Source organism: Vipera berus (genome assembly GCF_964194415.1).
Source record: "Vipera berus genome assembly, chromosome: 6".
In the NCBI taxonomy this organism is placed as follows: domain Eukaryota; kingdom Metazoa; phylum Chordata; class Lepidosauria; order Squamata; family Viperidae; genus Vipera; species Vipera berus.
The window spans coordinates 90,139,790-90,162,476 of NC_138208.1; the positions used below are offsets into that span (position 1 = coordinate 90,139,790).

General features: G+C 48.2%; 1 protein-coding gene across 2 annotated transcripts in view; it reads left to right on the forward strand.

Annotated features, from left to right (window-relative positions):
* The first annotated feature begins 2,102 nt into the window (after window positions 1-2,102).
* Window positions 2,103-22,687, forward strand: part of UBE2H (ubiquitin conjugating enzyme E2 H) — a 61,027-nt gene continuing 40,442 nt past the window's right edge. The window contains exons 1-2 of one of the 2 annotated variants that reach the window (XM_081331475.1): window positions 2,103-2,454; window positions 3,996-4,023. Coding sequence is in view for 1 of the 2 variants with exons in the window: in XM_081331474.1 (XP_081187600.1) it covers window positions 2,402-2,454 (53 nt within the window). In the remaining variant the exon portion in view is untranslated. The remainder of the gene's footprint in view (window positions 2,455-3,995; window positions 4,024-22,687) is intronic. The other variant, XM_081331474.1, reaches the window with a different exon arrangement.

Below are 22,687 nucleotides of genomic sequence, written 5' to 3' on the forward strand. Positions count from 1 at the left end.
GGTAGCTGGTATCTTGAGCAGTTGGAGGAATGAAACCCCATGAAAGAAAGCCAACATTTTGGGGAGAGGGTCTTGGGGTCCCCCAGGTATCGGGTGGCTGAGGACGGAAGACCTCGAATGCCAGATTGGCAATTTCGCCCTGCTCCAAAAGGGCCAGGCGGTGCCCACTGGAGGTTCAACTCAAATGCAAAATGCTTTTGTGTGTGTGTGTCTGTGTGTGTTACTTTGCACTGAAATACCTGGGCAATTGATCGGAAAAGTGTTGGGCTAACCAAGCATTTGCCCTGCTCAGATTTTGCATTTTGCAGTTCGGGGATATGCAACTACACCAAGGTGCAATCGGTTGTGTGATCCCCAAAACGGGTCTTTTGCAAAAGCCACTTTGATATTGGCCAGTTGGTCTGGCGCCCACCCACCCCCACCCCTCAGACAGAGCCTAGTTGCCTAATAAGAGGGTGTCCCCTGCCTGAGGAAAAGGCCGGCACTCGTCGTATGCTCAGAGGCCCTCTTGCCTGCCTGCCAAAACTCAAATCATGAGGTTTTAAGACACGATGAGGCTGATGGGCCGGGCAATCCCAGAGCCCACCTTGATGGATGGATTTCCCCCTCTTACCATTTCCCGGGCACTCTACACATGCCCAGAGGAACTGGCTGGTAGTTAACTTGTGGAGGATGGCTGAGTCCAAAGTGCAATCAGTGGTTGGGAGCAGGAAGTTAGTTAAAGGAATTAAAGAAGCTTCGCCTCAAAAAAAAAAAAGAAAAAGAGGGCGAGGGGTGTACAGGCAGCCCTTGACTGAACATGGTTCATTTAGTGACTGCTCAAAGTTACGACAGCACTGAAAAAAGGGACTGAGGACCGTTTTTCGCACTTATGACCGCTGCGGCATCCCCACGGTCACGTGATTTACATCCGGACGCTTGACGACCCCTATTTACGACGGCCGCAGCCTCCCAGGATCACGCGACACCCCCCCCCTTTTGCCTCCTTCGGACCAGCCGAGTCAACGGGGGGAAGCCGGCGTCACTTAGCGACCCTCTGTTGCAAACTGAACCGCTGCAGCGATTGACTTAACAACCACGGCGAGGCGGGTCGTAAAACGGGCCCAAGCCGAAGGTTTCGCTTAGTGACGGGAAAATCTGTGCCGCGGGGAGGTCACAAGTCGAGGACCGGCTGGGTCTGAACCCGCCTCCACAGGGGGAGAGGCCTGGAACAGGTGCCAGGCCGTAGGAGGAGGAGGAGGAGGAGGAGGAGGAGGAGGAGGAGGAGGAGGAGGAGGAGGAGGAGGAGGAGGAGGAGAACTGTGGTATCCTTGGTGCTCTCTGAGCTTGGCTGTCTCCTTGCGGACGTTTCATGACCCAACTAGGGAACATCATCAGTGCTAGAAGGGAGTGAGGTTTGCAGAGAGGAGGAGGAGGAGGAGGAGGAGGAGGAGGAGGAGGAGGAGGAGGAGGAGGAGGAGGAGGAGGAGGAGAACTGTGGGATCCTCGGTGCTCTCTGAGCTTGGCTGTTTCCTTGCAGATGTTTTATGACCCAACTAGATAACATCATCAGTGCTAGAAGGGAGTGAGGTTTGCAGAGAGGAGGAGGAGGAGGAGGAGGAGGAGGAGGAGGAGAACTGTGGGATCCTTGGTGCTCTCTGAGCTTGGCTGTCTCCTTGCAGACGTTTCATGACCCAACTAGATAACATCATCAGTGCTAGAAGGGAGTGAGGTTTGCAGAGAGGAGGAGGAGGAGGAGGAGGAGGAGGAGGAGAACTGTGGGATCCTTGGTGCTCTCTGAGCTTGGCTGTCTCCTTGCAGACGTTTCATGACCCAACTAGATAACATCATCAGTGCTAGAAGGGAGTGAGGTTTGCAGAGAGGAGGAGGAGGAGGAGGAGGAGGAGCAGCAGCAGCAGCAGCAGCAGCAGCAGCAGCAGCAAGCGCCGGAACTACCTCTCCCGGCATGCCCGGCGGGGGAAAGCCTCCGCCCAGCGGAGGGCGTGGCTCCCCGCCGCCCAATCAGGCGAGCCCCGGGCGGTGAGGTCACTGTGGGTGACGTCAGGAGCCCAAGCCAGAGCCTTTGGCAGAGCCGAGCGAGCGGCCGAGAGAGAGAGGCAGAAGCGGCGATTGGGGAGCGGGCGGGCGCAGGAAGCGGCGGCCGAGGAGGAGGAGGAGGAGGAGGAGGAGGAAGAAGAAGAAGAACCGAGAGGCGGCGGCGGCGGCGGGGGGGGGGCAGCCGCGGGGCAGGAAGAGCCGGCTCGCGAAGGGAGGGGCCGCCAGGGAGGCCTCCGCGCAGGCGCACCGCGGGCCCCCTCCCCGCCGAAGCGTCCCCCCCCCGGTCCCCGCGAGCCGAGGGGTCCTGACAGGCCGCCGCCGCTCGAGACTCCGCCCGGGAGGGGCCGCCGGCCGGGGGGGCACCATGTCCTCCCCCAGCCCGGGCAAGAGGCGGATGGACACCGACGTGGTCAAGCTGTATCCTTCCTGGAGGAGGGGGGGGCTGTGTATGGGGGGGGGAGGAGGACAAGGAGGGGGTCTCCCTTGCCCTCCCCCCCGCCTCTGAGTTTTTTTTGGGGGGGGGGCAACTGGGGAAGGAGGGCTTGCAGAAGCAGGGAAAGGGAGAGGAGGGGGTTTGTCCAGGATATATATATATATTTTTGGGGGGGGGGGGTTCCCAGTTGAATGGAAACCCCTGGACCCCCCCAAAAAAGAGCCTGCCTCCCCCTCCCCAATAGCCTTTGCACCACCACCCCTGCCAAAGAGGGGAGAAGCGGGCCCCTTTTGCAAGGGGGGGGCTGCCAAATTTGCTTTGGGGAAGGAGGGGGGAACGAGGGTCCCAGCTTTGCAAAGGGGGCTGAGGAAGGGGGGGGGGTCAGCCGTGAAGGAGGAGGAAGCGGAGAGCTGGAAAGTGGGGGTGGTGGTGGTGGTGGAAAGGGGCTTTTCTTTGGCCCCCCCTTTTTTTTTAAAAAAAGGGGGAGGGGTCCCCCTCTCAAGGTAGCCCCCCCAGAGGAGGAATTCTTCGAAGGAGAGAAAGTGGAGGGCTCCCCCCCCCCTCAATTCCTTCCGGAAGATCCGGTTTCGGGGGCAAACCCACCAAGGCCTCAAGTCCTCCCGAGAGGAAGCCCCCCTCCCCAAATCAACCCCCCCTCAATTGCGGGGACCTTCCTATTTCCCCCTTGAACGGGATAGGGGAGGGGTGGGCTTCGGCCTATCTTTCCCCCCCCTCCCCAGCCCAAAAGAGGAGACATTTTCCCTCCTGTAAAGAGTGTCAACAAGCCCGTTTCTTGGCTTGGCCTGCAAAGAGAGAGCTTGTTTTATTTTATTTTTCTCTCCTTCCCTTCCCTTCCACCCCCCCACCCCTCATTTCCCTGGAAATTGCTGAGGTGTAACTGCCCCCCCTCCTCACAAATGAGCAAATAATGGAACCCCACCTATCCCCCAGCCACCAGCTGCCCACCTCCCCCCTAACGCCGGTTTTTCCCCCCCTAGAGAAACCACCTTGGGGGACGGTGAGAAAAATAAAATAAAATCGCAATTCTCCTTAATCGCACAGTCTCGGCTGGGGGGGGGGACATTTTATTGTCCTCGATATCCCCTCTTGGTGTGGTGGAGGCATTGCCAAAGAATTTTTATCTTAGATTGAACAAACCAGGATGGAGGGAGGCAAAGGGGAAAAAAAAAAGCTGGTCTTATTTATTACGATTGTTTTTGTCTGCTGGACTCCACCAGTTTCTCACTGCTTATTTTTTTTTTGGGGGGGGGGAGAGCATAACTGTCCATTTCAGAATAAGAATAATATCAATAATATAATAATACCCCCCCTTCCTCCCTCCCTCCCTCCAGCAGCTTCCACCCTCAACAGCTAGTTTGAACCTTGCCTGATGGAGGAGGGGTGGCTACAGGCCAGAATTAGTTGGGGATAACCAGGTTTTTTGGGGAGGGGGGGGTTGTCAGGTTGTTGACAGTTAATATCGGATGATCCACGTCTGTTACTAATTCCTTAATTTAGTTTCTAGGCTGCTGTTCGGGAAGCTTCTGATACCGGTAGAAAAAATAAAAGCTGGGTGGGTGGGTGGGGGGCAATGTTAGAAATTAAACCTGGTTAGTGTGCCTAGACTAGCTATGGTTAAACCAGGCTTGAAAGGATGCCGAAACCCTCCTCGTTTTGCTGCTGTTTTTTTGTTTATGTAACACTTTGCTGTAGATTTCTTTCTAAAGAATCTAGGATTTCTTTCTCCTATTTCGGTCTTGGCCTAATAAGATTTGATCGTGGTGTGTTTGGATGTGGGGGAGCTGCTGAATTATTATGGTGGCTTGTAGAATTGTTGTGTTAATTGTCCTGTTTATCAGGTGGTGGGGAGGAAAAGACAGATTGGTTGCAATTGAGGAGAGTCGGGGCCCAAATGCACTTGGAGATGTTTATTGAATGTGTTAACCTCTCCCCGGAGAGAATTTAATCGGGAAGGAATTAGGTATGTAAAAAAAAAAAGGGGGGGAGAATGTTTACAAATAGCATTTAGTTGGGAGAGGATAAAACAAACTTATTTAGATTGGGGTTTGCTGGGGTCAAATTGTTAATTTTTATGGGCCGCGCGTGATGTTTTCGTTTTGTATTTCTAGTTTTTCCGCTGTGTTTTTTTTTTTGTTTGAAACAAAAACCAGACCGGTTTCTTTGATAACGTGCCTCGATCTCCCTTTTTTTTTTGGAAAATGTTTTTTTTTTTAATAATTAGGAAGTGGCTGGAATCAAAAGCTATTTTTATCCTGGAATTGCATATGCCTGTCCTCCCTCAAATAACAAATTGCATTGGATGGTGAATTTCTTGCTGGTTGGGGAGAAGAAGGCTTAGCGCTCCAGCTGTTCGGTGACAAAAAAAAAATATATCTCATTATATCTAAATTTTTGAAAAGGCAGCTAGGTCCTGGGGAGACGAGGCCCCGCTCTGCCCTAGTCTTTCTCATCTACCGATCCCCCCCCCACCTCTTTCCGTTCACTTTTGTGGCTTGTGATGTTAAAAGATCAGAGTGAGCTTTTTTTTCTTCTTTTGGAGACAAAAGAATAGGAACTGTTAAATACGTATACGTGAGATTTCGTGTGGCATATCGGTGGTGTGGTGGCTATTTAATTCAATGGTGGATAGGAGGAGGAAGAGAAAAAAAAAAGGGGGGGGGAATAGCCTGGCATTCTCTCTCCCGTGGACGATTAGCTGCTGGTTTTTTTTCCTGTTCAACAAAAGAACCATAGAGATCCTTTGGGGGGAAAAAGAGAAAAAAAGGAAAAAAAAAAGCTCTCTGACCAGGCCTCTTATTATATAATCCTGGGGGTATTTTTTAAGTGAGCCAAGCCAATTTCTCCTGGCCCTGCAAGTTTGTGTGTCTGTGGAATGGCAAAAGAGATTCTCTTTTGTTGTCTGTGGTTGTGCCCGGGTTCACTGTCTTGTCTAGTTAAGGTTGACGCAGGCCTCTCTCGGCTCCTTTGCAACCCCGGGCCTGAATCTAACCATGTTTAGGAAGTGTCATTGATTTTGATCCAGGCTTAGTTCCAAACGAGGCTCTCTTTCCCCCCCCCCCCCCGAATCTTACTTGATTTCTGGATAACGTTGGCCATCCTCTCGCTCTCTCTCCTAACCGCTACCTGTTTTCTTCCTCTTCTTTTGTTGTTGGTTACCTTCTACCCTTCCTGCTTTTTTTTTAATTTTTTAAAAAAGTACAGCCCTTTCGCCCTATAATCTTGACTTTGGGCTGGCAAGCCAGTATTTTGACTTTGCAGCGACAACGGGGTGTGGGTAGGAAATACAGACGTGGCTTGCCAGGCCCAGCCGCCTGAACTATGTGTGTGTGTCTCTCTCTCTCTCTCTCTCTTTCTCTGCTAGTTTGGGGTGATTTTTTTTATTTCACACACACACACACACACACACACTGCCTTCCTATTTTTGCCTCTGGCTGGGCCAAGGCCTCGTGTACACCCTTTCCTCGCAGCCCAGAGGGTGAGGTTGGTTAACCAGCCTCCTCCTCCTCCTCCTCCTCCATCACGGGGCTTTAAAACTTCTTCCCATGTTTAAAGGAAAACCTCAGCTGGGTAAATTGCACGATCTGAAGCTGTGAGTCAGCCCGGGCTGCTTTTTCAGGAGGCTTTTTTTTTCCTCTCTCTCTCTCTCTCACACACACCGGAGAGTTGTGCAAACCTCCGAAAAGAAGAAGAAGAAGAAGCAGCCGGGCGTTTGTGCCCCGTGCTTCACACTTCTGCAACCGGTGGGACTACCTTACACACACCCCACCCACCCACCCCTTCTTCCTTTGGGTCTTCTTGCATTGGGCTGAGTTAAAAGCCCGCTTTCCCAAGCTTTCTTCCCCTTTCGGGTGTTTTGTTTTTTTTTATTAACGTGGAGATTGGGAGCCGATGCGTGCAATTGTTATGATTTTTTTTTTTTACAAAAAGAAAAAAAAAAGTTTTCCAACTCTCTGGTTTGGTTTTTCCCCCCCTTTCTTGGAGAGCTTTGGGGGAATTTGGACCGGGGGTCCTGTGAAGTGAAGGAATGTCCCTTCTTTCTTTCCTCCCCCCACCCCCTCCCCCGTGGATCCCCTCCCTTCCCCGCTCCGGAAGTGCCCAAGGAGCTGCTTGTTTTGGAAAAAGTCTTTGCAGGCAAAAAAAAGAAAAAAGGCCCTGGGCTCAGCTTAGAAAACAGCTGATTGGCTGTCGTGTTACTACCCGGAAATTGAGCCCTGGGTTGGAACAGCCCAAACAGCTGATGGGAGTGTGTAACAAGAGGGTGTTTATACACCAGAGCTGGGGGCTGGGAAGGTGGGGGGGGGGGCTGAAGGTTGCAGCCAGCCAGCCAGAACAATCTGTACCAGGTCAAGGCTTTAGCTGGGGCCGGGGAAGTGCGGCCTGCAAGCCGTCGGCTCAGATGGGACCTTGGGAGGTCTTCTAGTCCAGCCCCCCCTGCTCCATCGGGAGAGGCTGTGCCGTTTGGAACAAGTGGCTGTCCAGTCTCTTCTTAAGCGCCTCCAGCGATGGAGCAGCCGCGGCTTCAGGAGGCAAGGGGTTCCACTGGTTAATGGTCCTCGCTGTCCAAAAAAATAAATAAATAGTGTCTCCTTAGTTCTAGGTTGCTTCTCTCCTCGCTTAGGTGTCCATCCGTCGTTTCTCCTTGTCTTGCCTTCTGGTGCTTTGGGGAATAAGCTGACCCCCTCCTTTTGTGGCAGCCCCTGAGATATTGGAAGACTGCTGGCGTGTCTCCCCTATTTCTTCTCTTCTTTAGACTAGGCCAGGGGTAGGCAAGCTTGGCTCTTTTATGGCTCGTGGACTTCAACTCCCAGAATTCCTGAGGCAGCGTTGGGGAACTACAGCCCCTTCATGACTTGTGGACTTCAGCTCCCAGAATTCCTGAGCCAGCATGAGGGAACTATGGCCCCCTCATGACTCGTGGACTTCAACTCCCAGAATTCCTGAGCCAGCATGGGGGAACTACGGCCCCTTTATGACTCCTGGACTTCAACTCCCAGAATTCCTGAGCCAGCATGGGGGAACTACGGCTCCCTCATGACTCGTGGACTTCAACTCCCAGAATTCCTGAGCCAGCATGGGGAAACTATGGCCCCTTCATGACTCGAGGACTTCAACTCCCAGAATTTCTGAGCCAGCCATGCTGGCTTAGGAATTCTGGGAGTTGAAGTCCACGAGTCATTAAAGAGCCAAGGTTGTCTCCAGGCCTTGGATCATCTTAGTTGCTCTTCTCTGCACTTTTTCCAAAGCCTCAAACTCTTAATCAGCCACTTTGCTGATTTTTTTTTTTGAGCAAGGGTCTAGTGGCCCTCTTTTATCTTGAATCCAAAGAGGCATTTATTTATTTATGTCCCGCCGTTATTATGTTTGAACAAGCCGGCCTGGCCTGATGGGTTTGGGTTTTATTGCTTTTTATGTATTTTAACTTATTGTTATACTGTAGTTTTTGGGCATCTTGTTTAATCTCTTTTAATTTTTGTATTCTTGTCTTTTAACATGTATTGCCCTGTTCACACCACCCTGAGTCCTTCGGGAGAAGGGTGGTATACAAATAAAATTATTATTATTATTATTATTATTATTATTATTATTATTATTATTATTATTATTATTATTATTATTTCTCAAAAATAACTCAAGGTAAGGTATTTATTTATTTATTATTAATTTTATTTGTATACCGCCCTTCTCCCGAATGTATATCCAACATACCCTCCTCCTCCTGTTTCCCCCACAACAACAACCCTGTGAGGTGGGTTGGCCTGAGGCAGAGGGAGTGGACCAAAGTCACCCAGCCAGCTTTCATGCCTAAGGCGGGACTAGAACTCACCGTCTCCTGCTGATTGGCCCAGAGTCACCCAGCCGGCTTCCGTGCCTAAGGCGGGACTAGAACTCACCGTCTCCTGCTGATTGGCCCAGAGTCACCCAGCCGGCTTCCGTGCCTAAGGCGGGACTAGAACTCACCACTCATCATCTCCCCCTTTCTAGCCTGGTGCCTTCACCGCAAAATCAAACCGACCCTGGTGTAAGCTGTTTGGTGCTATCCTTAATTCCATTTTACTCTGAGCTACTTTTTTCAGGAACTGGGATGTATCGGTTGTAAACTCAGAAAGTTCAAAGGACTTTTTGTGCCTCGTATCTATCCGGAAAGTTAGGCTGCAAAGAGTTAAATCTGTTGTGCGAGCCTTGGGTTTGTGGTGGACTTCCGTCCTCGGCTTAGTGCGATTATTTGTGAAAAGTGAGTTTTGCCTCACTTTACGACCTTTCCTGCCGCCGTTGTTAAGGGAACTGCCGCCGTTATTAAATTAGTAACGAAAGTTGTGAAGTGAATCCGGCTTTCCCCATTGAGTTTGCTTGTCAGAAGGTCGCAAAGGGGGATCGCGTGACACCTCCCCCCCCTCAGGATACCGCCACCGTCGTAAGTATGAGTCAGTTGCCAAGTGTCTGGATTTTGATCACGTGACCGTGGGGAATGCTACAATGGTCATAACCGTGAAATATAGTTGTACCTCACTTTCCAGTGCTCTTGTAACTTGGAATGGTCACCAAACGAATTGTTGTAACTTGAGGACATAACTGTATATTCCAGTTGTAAGTTTACGTGGGTTTTCTTATCCAGAGGATAACCAAGCTGAGGCTTATTTGAGTCCATTTTTCTTGGAAAGGGACAGTTTTAGACCGTTCTTCCTTTTCTCTTCTCTGGAATGGGAGTGAGAATAAATTCCAATTATTCCAAAGAGGAACAGATTGTTAAGAAAGCTCCATGAAGATCTTTGTTAAGAAGAGACTAGACAGCCATTTGTCTGAAATGGTAGAGGGTTTCCTGCCTGAGCAGGGGGTAGGACTAGATGACCTCCAGGGTCCCTTTCAACCCTGCTATTGTGTTAATTAATCCAAGAGAGACTGGACAGCCATTTGTCTGAAATGGCATAGGGTAGGAGGGGTAGGCAACCTTGGCTCTTTTGTGACTCGTGGACTTCAACTCCCAGAATTCCTGAGCCAGCATGGCTCAGCTTGGAAACCTTTCCCTTTCCCCTCAGCGCAGGAATTCTGGGAGTTGAAGTCCACGAGTCATAAAAAAAGCCAAGGTTGCCTAACCCTGCACTAGACTAAACAAACCCAGTTCCCACAACTTGACAACCCTCTAGTTCAGGGGTAAGGCAACCTTGGCTCTTTTATGACTCATGGATTTCAACTCCCAGAATTCCTGAGACAGCATGGGGGAACTATGGCCCCCTCATGTCTCGTTGACTTCAACTCCCAGAATTCCTCAGCCAGCATGGCTCAGCTTGGAAGCCTCCCTTTCCCCTCAGCATGGCTGGCTCAGGAATCCTGGGAGTTGAAGTCCACGAGTCATAAAAGAGCCCAGGTTGCCTACCCCTGGATAGGGTTTCCTGCCTGAGCAGGGGGTTGGACTAGATGACCTCCAAGGTCCCTTCCAACATCATCATCATCATTATTATCCTAAAAAGCAGCAAGCAGGTTGTCTTTGACTTGCAACCACAATTGGGATTAGAATTTCCCATCGCTAAAGCAAGGGGCTTGCAGCGAGTCACACCTGATTTTCCTCCTCTTCTTTTTTTTGCCGTGGTCGCTAAGCGAATCCAATGGTCTTTAAGTGAATCTGCCTTTCTTCCCATTGACTTTGCTCGGCGGAAGCTGGCTGGGAAGGTTGCAAAGGACGATCACGTGACCTTCCATGAATACAGGCCTGTTGTCAAGCCCCTGAGGTTTAATCAGGTGACCACAGGGATGCTGTGATGGTCATAAGTGTGAGGACCGGCCATAAGTTCCTTTTTTCCCCCCAGTGCAGTTGTAACCTCAAATGCTGGCTATAAGTCGAAAATTTATCTGTATATTTTTAGCGTTCTCCCCATTTTACAACTTTTCCTGTTGCATTTGTTCGTCAGTGCAGTCTTTAAATTAGCAACTCGGTGGTTAAGTGAATCTGGCTTGCCAGAAGGTTGCAAAAGTGGGAATCACGTGACCCTGGGACACTGTAACCGTCATAAATGCGAGCATCCAAATGCAAGTCACGTGACTGTGGGGGTGCAGCACCATTCGTTAAGTGTGGGGGAGAAAGTGTTTTTTTTTCAGCACTGTTGTAACTTTGAACAGTCCCTAATTGAATTGTTGTAAGCCAAGAACACCTGTAGGAGATTGACATCTCTCCACCCCCCACCCCCCCACCCCAAAAAGTGTTTTCTGCAGAGGAAATTATGCAATGGACTCTCTTACTTATGCACAATGAATTGTGTTGTGTGTCTGCGTGACTCCAGCAACGTGCTTTAGGTAAAAATGTCCTCAACCTGCAAAACGGGGCAAAAATGGACAAGGCGACACCGGATGAGATTTAGCTTTCCGTGTGCACCCCCATCTGAGAAAGGTGGGTTCTTTGTTCATTTGTGGTATTTGTTTAGTGGCGCACATTGGCTGCATTTTCCTGGACTGTGAAACTGTTGAAATTCTTTGCGACGCTCTGGAGGGCGCATTTTGGACGTGTCTGGGGCAGGAGTTGACTTCCGTGGAAGAGCCGAAGGATTCTTAAGCACACAACTTAAGTATATATTCTTTATAATGGGCACAGACCTAAACCTTAGATATAAAATGTGGCCCTGTGTTCCAGCAGTTGTACCATCCTGGATGGCTTGAGGTCTCCGGAAAGGTGGGTCTTTCTGTCTGGGTGAAGACGAGAGAGATTTCACCCACATATTAATGGACTTTCCCCAGAAGGATTTGTCATTTCTGCTTTTATTTTTTAATATTTCATGTGCCACTTCTAATAACCTTAAGCAGCACACGCACACACACACACACACACACACACACACACACCTCCATCCAATCACTGTCTTATGTCTGTTGTCTGTCTATCCATTATCTATCTATCCATGTATCCGTCCATCTTCTCATCCATCCATCTTCTCATCCATCCATCAATTCTGTCTGTGTATCTATGTATCCATCCATCCATCTTCTCATCCATCCATCCAAACATCCATGCATCCATGTCTATCTTCCTTCAATCCATCCATCCATCCATCCATCCATGTCTATCTTCCATCCATCCACCCATCCATCCATCCACCCATCCATGTTTATCTTCGTTTCATCCATCCATCTGCCATCCATCTGTCTATCATCTCTCTGTCTGTCTCTCTATCTCTATGTATCGAGATGGATTATCTATCTGTCTGTCTGTCTATCTATCTATCTTATCTATCTATCTATCTTTCGACTTAGAACCACAGTCAAAATTTCTTTTGCTAAGCAAGACAGCTGTTAAGTGAGTTTGGCTCCATTTTATTATCTTTCTTGCCACAATTGTTAAGTGACTGCAGTTGTTAAGTTAGTAACCTAGTTGTTAAGTGAATCAGGCTCCCCCCATTGACTTTGCTTGTCAGAAGGTCACGAAAGGGGATCACGTGATCCCTCTCCCCCCCCCCCGGGATGCCGCGACCGTCATAAAGATGGGTCAGTTGCCATGTGGGCGAATTTTGTTCATGTGACCATGGGGACACTGCAACGGTCATAAGTGTGAAAAACGATCATAAGTCACATTTTCCAGTGCCGTCGTAACTTTGAACAATCCCTAAATGAACTGTTGTAAGTTATATCCCTACATAGAATTGGTGGCTTTTAAAATTTGTGTTTTCACGTGGCACCCTGGAAGTAGAGTGTGTGTTTGTGTGTGTGTGTTTTTGAAAACCTAAGAAGAGTCTCTGGATTATTTGCTTGGGGGGGAAAAAAAAGAAACACGCCAGAGAGGAGTTAATTTGTGAAAGAAGAATAGATCATATTTATTAGAGGACATCCGGTTTGGGAAGGAAAATTAAGACCATTGGTGGCTTGTACAGATAGTCCTCGAATTATGACCCAGAATTTCTGTTGTTAAGTGAGACATTGGTTAAGTGAGTTTTGTCCCCTCGTGCGACCTTCCTTGCCACGCTTCTTAAGTGAATCACTGCAGTTGTTAAGTTAGCCACACGGTTGTTCAGTGAAATCCCGCTTCCCAAATTGAATTGGCTGAAACCGTCGTAAATGTGATGCTGAAACCGTCATAAATATGAATCAGTTTACCAAGCGTCTGAATTTTCATCGTGGGACCAAGGGGAGGGATGCTGCCATGGTCGTCAGGGTGAACGACGGTTCTAAGTTGCTTTTTCCTCCTCCCCCCCCCGGTGGTGCCGTTGTAACGTTCGAACGGTCGCTGAACAAATTATTGTAAGTCGAGGACTCGTGCGTTGGGCGTTTCCTGGTGAGCCGAATCCAGCTTTGGTCTGGTGGGCACGCTGGGCGTGGCGCCCTCTTTGCTGCCGCATCCTTGGAGAAGCTTCGCCAGCGCTGAGATGTTTCGGATTTTTGGATTCTTAACAATCGCTCGGCCTTCCTCGTGCAACGTTTCTGCTTCGATTGTGATGACACGAGATAGCCCGCGTGAGTCAGACTTTGAAATTCTGTCTCTTATTTTTCTCTCTTGTGGAACAAAATAGTCATGCAATCAAGCCGTAGCTATCCGAAACCTCCCAGATTTAGTAGGCTTCGTCCTAAACATCACATCCTCTCTTTTTAAAAAAAAAAATATAACAACAACAATAGGATGTTTAAATGAGACGGAATGTATTGAAGAAGGATACAAGTCAATCAACCTGTTTCTGAGTTATCTACTGACAAGTCATTTTTTTGGCCCTCCGAATTTTGAATTTGAATTGTTTCTCCAATTTTGTGTCTGCTTGTTTGTAAAAGCGCAGCTAACGCGGCCCAAGTTTATTTGTCTGGATGGTGTAGAAGAGTGTTTGTAACGGTATGGTAAGCGCCGAAGATCTTTTCGCAGAGGGGGCAGCCCTGATTAAAGATTCATATTTTTAATCTGCGATTAATGAGTTGTCTGAGCGCGCTGATTAATTGCCTATGTGATCTCAGCTGTGCACGAATCACAGCTTTCCTAGATTTTACCTTGTTGCTCTTTAAAAACAGAAAGAATTTTTTTTTTAAAAAAAAATCAACTTGCTGAGTTCTCCTGAGTTTCTGGCCTTTGATTTTAAATTCACCGTCGTTGCTTTGTCAGTTTGATTGTGTGTCCCCGTGAAGCTTAGGCTTGCAAAGGCAGACTTGGAAGACAGGGCTGCATCTACTTATAATATCATTAAAATGGATATTTGGGGCCGGAATGGCTTAATAAGAATTGGCTTAGAGCAGCTTGCAGTCTGAAGCTCTTTTTCCCCCCCCCAAGCTTTCCTTTCTCGTCTGTTTTATAATAAGGGTTTTGTTTGTGTGTGGGGGGTTCAGCCTAATTAAGTGGAGAGCAGGAGCTGAATGAGAGCAATTAATGCATTCATCAGGTATGTGAAATGCATCTTTTTTTAAAAAACAAAAAACGCTGCAGTTGAAAGGCGAAGACTTTGCTCTCAAAAAATAAACGCAAGAGCCTCGATTTTGGGGACAGCTGCCTTTTTCAAGATGTACCCGGTCCGCGATCCCTGATGGTGGGTGGTGTGAAGGCAGGAAAGATCACGAGAGATCTAGTCCCATGTTTTTGTGTCGGCGTGGATTGTGGAATCAACCACTTGGAAGGACTCAAACACAGTAATGAGCCAGAAACGGTGGTTTGCGAGCTACCCTGGATTTGCTCGAAAAATCGCACATTGCTATTGAGGGCTAACCAGGTCTGATCCTGGTTTGTTTTTTCTCAAGCTTTAGCTAAAGGAGAAAAGGATCATTTAGTGACTGTTGAAAGTTAGAACAGCGCTGAAAAAAGGGAGTTACGACCGTTTTTCACACTTAATGACCGTTGCAGCATCCCAGGGGCCACCTGATCAAAATTCAGACACTTGGCAACTGACTCGCATTTATGACAGAGTATCCCGGGGAGCGGGGGGGGGGGTGGTCACGTGATCTCCTTTGCGACCTTCTGGCTAGCCAGGTCAATGGGGAATCCAGACTCATTTAATAACCGGGTTACGAACTTATAACAACAACAACAACAGCAACAAAGTTGGAAGGGCCCTTGGAGGTCATCTAGTCCAATCCGCTGCTCAGGCAGGAAACCCTAGACCATTTCAGGCAAATGGCTGTCCAGTCTCCTCTTAAAAACCTCCAGTGTTGAAGCACTCACAACTTTTGGAGGCAGGTTGTTCCACTGGTTAATTGTTTTAACTGTCAGGAAATTTCTCCTTAGTTCCAGGTTGCTTCTCTCCTTGATGAGTTGCCATCCGTTGCTTCTTGTCCTGCTTTCAGGGCCTTTGGAGAATAGAGTAGAATTAGAATTAGAATTAGAATAGAACAGAACAGAACAGAACAGAACAGAACAGAACAGAATAGAATAATAGAATAGAATAGAATAGAATAGAATAATAGAATAGAATAGAATAGAATAGAATAGAATAGAATAGAATAGAATAGGACCTTAGAGGTCTTCTAGTCCAACCCCCTGCTCAGGCAGGAAACTCTAGTCTATACCATTTCAGACAAATGGCTCTCCAGTCTTTTCTTAAAAACCTCCAGTGTTGGAGCATTCACGGCTTCTGGAGGCAGGTTGTTCCACTGGTTAGTTGTTCTAAGTGTCAGGAAATTTCTCCTTAGTTCCAGGTTGCTTCTCTCCTTGATGAGTTGCCATCCGTTGCTTCTTGTCCTGCTTTCAGGGCCTTTGGAGAATAGAGTAGAATTAGAATTAGAATTAGAATAGAACAGAACAGAACAGAACAGAACAGAACAGAATAGAATAGAATAATAGAATAGAATAGAATAGAATAGAATAGAATAGAATAGAATAGAATAGGACCTTAGAGGTCTTCTAGTCCAACCCCCTGCTCAGGCAGGAAACTCTAGTCTATACCATTTCAGACAAATGGCTCTCCAGTCTTTTCTTAAAAACCTCCAGTGTTGGAGCATTCACGGCTTCTGGAGGCAGGTGGTTCCACTGGTTAGTTGTTCTAACTGTCAGGAAGTTTCTCCTTAGTTCTAGGTTGCTTCTCTCCTTGACTAGTTTCCATCCGTTGCTTCTTGCCCTGCCTTCAGGGGCTTTGGAGAATATGCTGCACGGCATTCTGGGAGATGCAGTCCCGACCCATTTAAGGAGGGCCAAGTTGGTGAAAGGTGCTGTGGAACATCACCAGCTCAGAATGAAGTTGCTTGGACTTTAACGCTTATTGATTAAACCGGGGAACGTGGCTTCCTGCTTGTTTTTACCCTTCAGTGGGGGAAGCGCTGATTTCCCAGTCGTTTTGTTTATCTTAATCCCTCCGATTTCACTTCTCTTCACTTCCTTCTTTGATTTTCACCCGGTGTTTCTCAACTGTTGGCCGCTTTTTAAGACGTGCGAACTTCAACTCCTGGAATTCCCCAGCCAGGCCCCTCTCTTCTTGTCTCCCCAAAGAGTGCTACGACTCGCACTCAAGTCTTCAGGCTATGGAAACATGAGAGGAAGCGCCCGTCAGCCCCCAAACGGATGGCGGAGCTGGCTTGGTGTGAGGTCCTGGGTCCTCTCTCAGCCCACTGGTTTTCTTGCAGACGTTTCATGACCCAACCAAGTAACATTATCAGTGATAGAAGGGAGGACAAGGGGAAGGAAGGAAGGAAGGAAGGAAGGAAGGAAGGAAGGAAGGAAGGAAGGAAAAAGAAAGAAAGAGAAAGAAAGAAAGAAAGAAAGAAAGAAAGAAAGAGAAAGAAAGAGAAAGAAAGAAAGAAAGAAAGAGAAAGAGGGGTCCTTGGTGCTCTCTGAGTTGGGTTGTTTTATTGCAGACGTTTCATGACCCAACCAAGTAACATTATCAGTGATAGAAGGGAGGACAAGGGGAAGGAAGGAAGGGGGGGGAAGGAAGGAAGGAAGGAAAGAAAGAAAGAAAAAGAAAGAAGAAAAAGAAAGAAAGAAAGAAAGAAAAAGAAAGAAAGGGGTCCCTGGTGCTCTCTGAGTTGGGTTGTTTTCTTGCAGACGTTTCATGACCCAACCAAGTAACATTATCAGTGCCAGAAAGGTGTAGGGGTGGTGGTTCTTTTCTTGCAGACGTTTCATAAGACAACTAGGGTAACGTCATCAGTAGGAAAAGAGAGTGGGGTGAGTTGTTCTCTTGCAGACCTTTTTATTTCCCAATTAGGTAACACCATCTAGCAAGAGGGGAGTCTGAGGTTTCCGCTCTTTGTTATATCCGAGTGGCTTGCCCTGTCTGTGTTTGATGGGGGTTTCTGGGTGGTTCCTTGGTTAGGCTGTTGTTTGTTGCTAGCTTGATTGTCTTGAGTTGGTAGCTTAGGGTATGATTAGGGTTTGTTTTGGTTTTTTTTTACTGCTTGATTCGAGTGTGTAAACAGATAGAGCAAACCCACTCCCTTCTAGCCCCTGTGAGGTTACCTAATTGGGTCATGAAATATCTGCAAGGAAATCACCCAGCTCAGAGAGCATCCAGGATCCCACATTCCTCCTCCTCCTCTCTGCAAACCCCGCTCCCTTCCAGCACTGATGACGTTACCTAGTTGGGTCATGAAACGTGAGTAAGAAAATAACCCAGCTCAGGGAGCATCAGAGTCTCCACAATCCTCCTCCTCCTCCTCCTCCTCTTCCTCCTCCTCCTCCTCCTCCTCCTCCATTCTGCAAGCCCATTCCCTTCCGCCACTGACTGTTGCCTAGTTGGGTCACGAAACGTGCGTAAGAAAATAACCCAGCTCAGGGAGCATCAGAGTCCCCACATTCCTCTTCCTCCTCCTCCCGCTGATGATGTTACCTAGTTGTGTCACGCAACGTCTACAAGGAAACGGCTCAGAGAGCCCCAAGGTGCCCATAGTTTAAACCCCGATCTACAAATACTCTTTATTAGGGTTTGCTTGCTCCTACCAGCTTATCGAGAAGGGGGTGAAGGAGAAAAAAAAAGCAAAGCAAGTTGAAAATAACAGTTGGAAAACAACAGCCCAGCCTCCCCGCAAGCTTTCTGTAAGCTCCGTTCACACAGGAGGAGGAGGAAAGCCTTGCCGTTTTGTTTTGTTTCCCCCCCCCTACCCACCCCCCACACACTTTTGTCCTGTTGCTGGGATAGTGGGGTTTTGTGTGGTTTGTTTGTTTTTTTCCGATGACTGACGCCGGGATGCTCAAGTGGCTCATGGCGATACCTCTACTCCCTCTCAAGATGCCCCAAGGCCCAAAGACTTTGCCAGTCCCAAGTTGTGTGTTGCTTGGTTAAACAATCAAGGTTGTGCGCTCAGCGGGCCGGTGGCCTTTGGCCCTCCGTCCGTGGGGTGAGATTTGAACTCCTGGAAGCTAGGAGGAGAAAGAAATCTGAAATTGGGGGGGGCGACAACAGACAACCCCCCCCCTTGATAGTGGGTGTCCCCCTCCCCCCCCCCCGACGAAGGCAGGCGGGGGGTGGTAATTTGGGACCTCCGATTTTGATCATTAATCTGGAAAGCCCGGGGGGCCAGGAGAGCGCTTTGGCTAAGCCTTTGACTCTCGCTAATTAGCAGGAGAAATTTCCAGACAAGGATGTCGCCCGCTGCAACTTTTTAACGCTCCGGCATCAGACCGAGTTTGGAAACCTAACTTGGTTTAGAGCAACGCTTCTCAACCCGGGCAACTTTTAAGACAAAGTGGACTTGGAACAGTTATTGCTAGCCCCCCCCCCTCTGTCTCTCTGAATTTGGCCGTTTTTAAGACGTGCGGACTTCAACTCCCAGAATTCCCCTCGATTCCGGCTTGATTTAGATGGGTGGGTTTCAACCTGCCGGCTTGGGGATTCTGGGAGTTGGAAGTCCACCTCTCTCTTGAAGTTGCCGTCCAATTTTGTAAGGCAGTGGGGTCCCAGTGTTGGCTACTTTCGCGAGGGGTGGACTTCAACTCCCAGAATTCCCCCGGCCAGCATGTTGGAAGTCCACCTATCGTCAAAGGCTGGCTGAGGAATTCTGGGAGTTGAAGTCCACCCCTCTTAAAAGTTGCTATCCACCTTCTAAAGTCGGCGTGGTCCCAATCTTGGCTACTTTTAAGAGGGGTGGAGTACAACAGTTTGAATTTGAAGCATCCCCTTCCCTACTTTTGAGTGCAGAATAGCCACAATGAAGGTGTGAAACTAGCTATTTTTAACATTGAGGGCACGTTTCTGTTTCTGTCCTAACTCAGCCCTGAACACAATGATTTGAGCTTGATATTTTCCCCAAAAAATATTAGAAACGGCCTGTTTTGCCCTTCTTAACATTTGGAGCAGTTGGGTTTCAACGTGTTTTGGATCCCCCTTGTTACAGCTTAATGCCATGGACCGTCTCTAGGCTTTGATGCTTAAGTAAACCCGGTTAATACAAACCATAACCCTTGCATGTGTGAACCCAGCCTAGTGTCCATGAAAACTCTTTCTTCTCCCAGAATTCATACATCCTTAAATCTGTACGTGCTCCAAAAAAGATTTGATTCCTTTTCAGCGGCGGATTTTATTCCTGGAGAATCCCCGACCGATCTGCCTGTCCTTGATAGAAACACTTAATTCTGGGCCGTTTGGATTAATTTTTTTCAGGTTTCTTTTAAAAATAGGTTGAGATATTTTGAGGAAGGGGTGGTGGTGGGGGGAGAGAACAAAAGCGCGAAAATTGTCTGAAGAAGTCCACCCACCAGTTTCAGATGCCGGCACCCCGCTGGTTACTATGTCTTTGTCAGTTGACAAGTGTGTGTTGTGTGTGTATATCAAAACTCCCACTTTGCTCAAGGCGCTTAAAATCCTTGTGGGTTTTTTTTTCTGATGGTGGTTTATTTTAGAAACAGGCTTGGATCTCTGCGCATTTTCTAGGACAGGGGTCTCCAACCTTGCCAACTTTAAGACTTGTGGACTTCAACTCCCAGAATTCCCCAGCCAGCAAAGCTGGCTGGGGAATTTTGGGAATTGAAGTCCACAAGTCTTAAAAGTTAGCAAGGTTGGAGACCCCTGTTCTAGGAGATACTAGAACATGTTATTTAGACTTTTTTTTTTAACCTTTCCCGAATACTTAGGTTGTGTCGGTTTGCACGTCCTGCTCAATTCACAACACAATCGACTTTAAGAACAGTGGCGGGAAAAGTGGTGAAAACGGGGCAAAGTGGTCTCACTTAGCAACGTGATTTTTGGGCTCCGTTGGGGGTCGTAAGCCGAGGACCACCTCTGTTCCCCCAAGCCATTCTCCTCCAGCTTGTGAGTGAGAATTAAAAATGAGTCACCAGGAGCGGAACGCAGGTCCCGGGTGTCAAATCCGGCCACGGTGGTGCAGGACTATACAATTTTCCCACCCTCGCGAACTGGCTTAATCAGGGCTGCGACGACTGCCTGCCTCTGGTTTGTTTAGCTGCTCCTAATTGGCTAAGTGCAAGTTGTAGATTTGCGGCTGGATCCTTCATTGCTTTCAACCGCTGGGTAATTAGGTAGGGGAGGCAGCCGGCTCATGTTTAAAATTATGGGGTGTTTTGGTAAGGAGCAGGGGATTGGATTTCCCCCCCCCCCGGAATTAGAGGAGAGACTGGTCCCGCTTTTTGGGGTCTCCAGGAGCAGCTGGCCGGAATCTCCAGAGGACTTCCCAAGACCCCAGGCTGTTCCCAACCTCTTAGAGCAGTGCTTCTTCACTGGGGCAGTTGGAAGGAAGATGGTTGGACTTCACTTCCTAGAATTCCCCAGCCAGCATTGTTGGCTGGAGAATTCTGGGAGTTGAAGTCCACTCATCTTCAAGTATCTGAGGTTCAACAAATACTCCTTTAGAATATGCTTCAAAAAATGGGATCTGTCTGTCTGTCTATCTAATATCTATCTATCTATCTATCTATCTATCTATCTATCTATCTATCTATCTATCTATCTAATCCATTCATCCATCTATGCATCCATCTATCTAATCTATCTTACCTATCTTACCTATCTATCAATCTATCTATCTATATATATCTTATCCATTCATCTATCTATGCATCTATCCTATCTATATCTTATCTATCTATGTATATCTATCTCTTCTATACTTATCATCTATTATCTATGTATCTACATATCTATATCTGTCTATCATCTCTATCATCTATCTCTTCTATATCTCTTCTATATCATCTATCATGTTATCTATCTCTTCTATATATCTATCATCTATCTCTTATATATCTTATCTATAGCTATCTACATATCTCTTCTATCATCTGTATCTACATATCTAACTTCTATATATCTATATATCTTTTATGACTCGTGGACTTCAGCTCCCAGAATTCCTGAGCCAGCATGGGGGAACTATGGCCCCCTCATGACTCGTGGACTTCAACTCCCAGAATTCCTTAGCCAGCATGAGGGAACTATGGCCCCTTCATGACTCGCGGACTTCAACTCCCAGAATTCCTTAGCCAGCATGGGGGAACTATGGCCCCCTCATGACTCGTGGACTTCAGCTCCCAGAATTCCGGAGCCAGCATGGCTAAGCATGGATACTTCTCCCTTTCCCCTCAGCATGGCTGGCTGAGGAATTCTGGGAGTTGAAGTCCACGAGTCATGAGGGGGCTATACTTCCCCCATGCTGGCTCAGGAATTCTGGGAGTTGAAATCCACCAGTCACAAAAGAGCCAAGGTTCCCCACCCCTGGTTAGGGGACCCATTTTAATACTAAGTCGACCATGGGCTTTTTCCCCTCCTTTCCCCCCGATTCCGTAATCCTGCGTATTCTGTTCCCAAGAAAAGATGAAATGTCTCTCTTTATGGATTTGTGACTGTGGCTGTGCAGCTGAGCGTGCATTGTGTAGTATTTATTCCACTCGAGCATTGTGTGTAGTTTGCATTATAGTGTGTCCAGCTCTGCTTCGGTCATTATCCCTCGCTTTCTAGCGGATTCTGGGATGCCTTTCGGGATGCTGGGCCTGGTCGTACGGGCCTAAAAAAAAATCCTGCCTTTTTTAATCGCCCCAGTTTCGTTGTCCGACTGCCCAAGGGCCTCGACCACCCAAGCGCTGCCCTTTGAAGTCGGAAAATATTCTTAAGGGAGAGTAAAATTCTGCTCTCTCGTTCGTAACCTGTTGCTGCAGGCAGGCTTTCTTTGAATAGTTTGTCTGCTGTCTTGTTACCTCTACCTATTTTTGATTTATTTATTTTTTGTCTCCTAAGGAAGCTTAACAGCGTTTCTTTCTTTTCCTTGCTGCTCTCTCCGCTTGGCAGTTTTGTGGCAGACGTTTCATGACCCGACTAGATCACGTCATCAGTGCTGGAAGGGAGCGAAGTTTGCTTAGCGATAAGCCTCCTCCAGCACTGATGGTGTTCCCTAGTCGGGTCATGAAACGTCTGCAAGAAAACCACCCAGCTCAGAGAGCATCAAGGACCCCACAGTCCTCCTCCTCCTCCTCCTCCTCCTCTCCACAAACCCCCCTCCCTTCTAGCCCTGATGTTGTTCCCTAGTTGGGTCATGAAACGTCTGCAAGGAAACCACCAAGCTGAGAGAGCACCAGGGACCCCACAGTCCTTCCTCCTCCTCCTCTTCCTCCTCCACAAACCCCCCTCCCTTCTAGCCCTGATGATGTTCCCTGCTTGGGTCATGAAACGTCTGCAAGAAGACCACCAAGCTCAGAGTAGCAAGGACCCCACAATCCTCCTCCTCCTCCTCCCTTCTAGCCCTGATGATGTTCCCTAGTTGGGTCATGAAACATTTGCAAGAAAACCACCAAGCTCAGAGAGCACCAAGGACCCCACAGTCCTTCTTGTCTTTCTTTCCTTCCTTCCTTCCTTCCTTCCTTCCTTCCTTCCTTCCTTCCTTCCTTCCTTCCTTCCTTCCTTCCTTCCTTCCTTCCTTCTCCTTTCTAGCCCTGATGATGTTCCCTAGTTGGGTCATGAAATGTCTGCAAGGAAACCACCAAGTTCAGAGAGCACCAGGGACCCCACATCTTCCTCCTCCTTCTCCTCCTCCTCCTCTCCACAAACCCCCCTCCCTTCTATCATTGATGATGTTACTTAGTTGGGTCATGAAACGTCTGCAAGGAAACCAACCAGCTCAGAGAGCACCAAGGAGGACCCCACAGTTCAACCTTGAACTAAAAATATTGTCTTCTGTTGCTTCTTTCCTTTGTAACTTCCCCGCCCCCCAAGAAGTCAAATGAATACAGGTAGTCCTTGACTTACGACCACAGTTGAGCCCTACATTCCCACTGCTAAGCAAGACAGCCGTGAAGTGAGTTTTGCCCCATTTTACGGCCTTCCTTGCCACAAGCTGCTAAGGGAACCACTGTAGTTGTTAAGTGAGCCACAG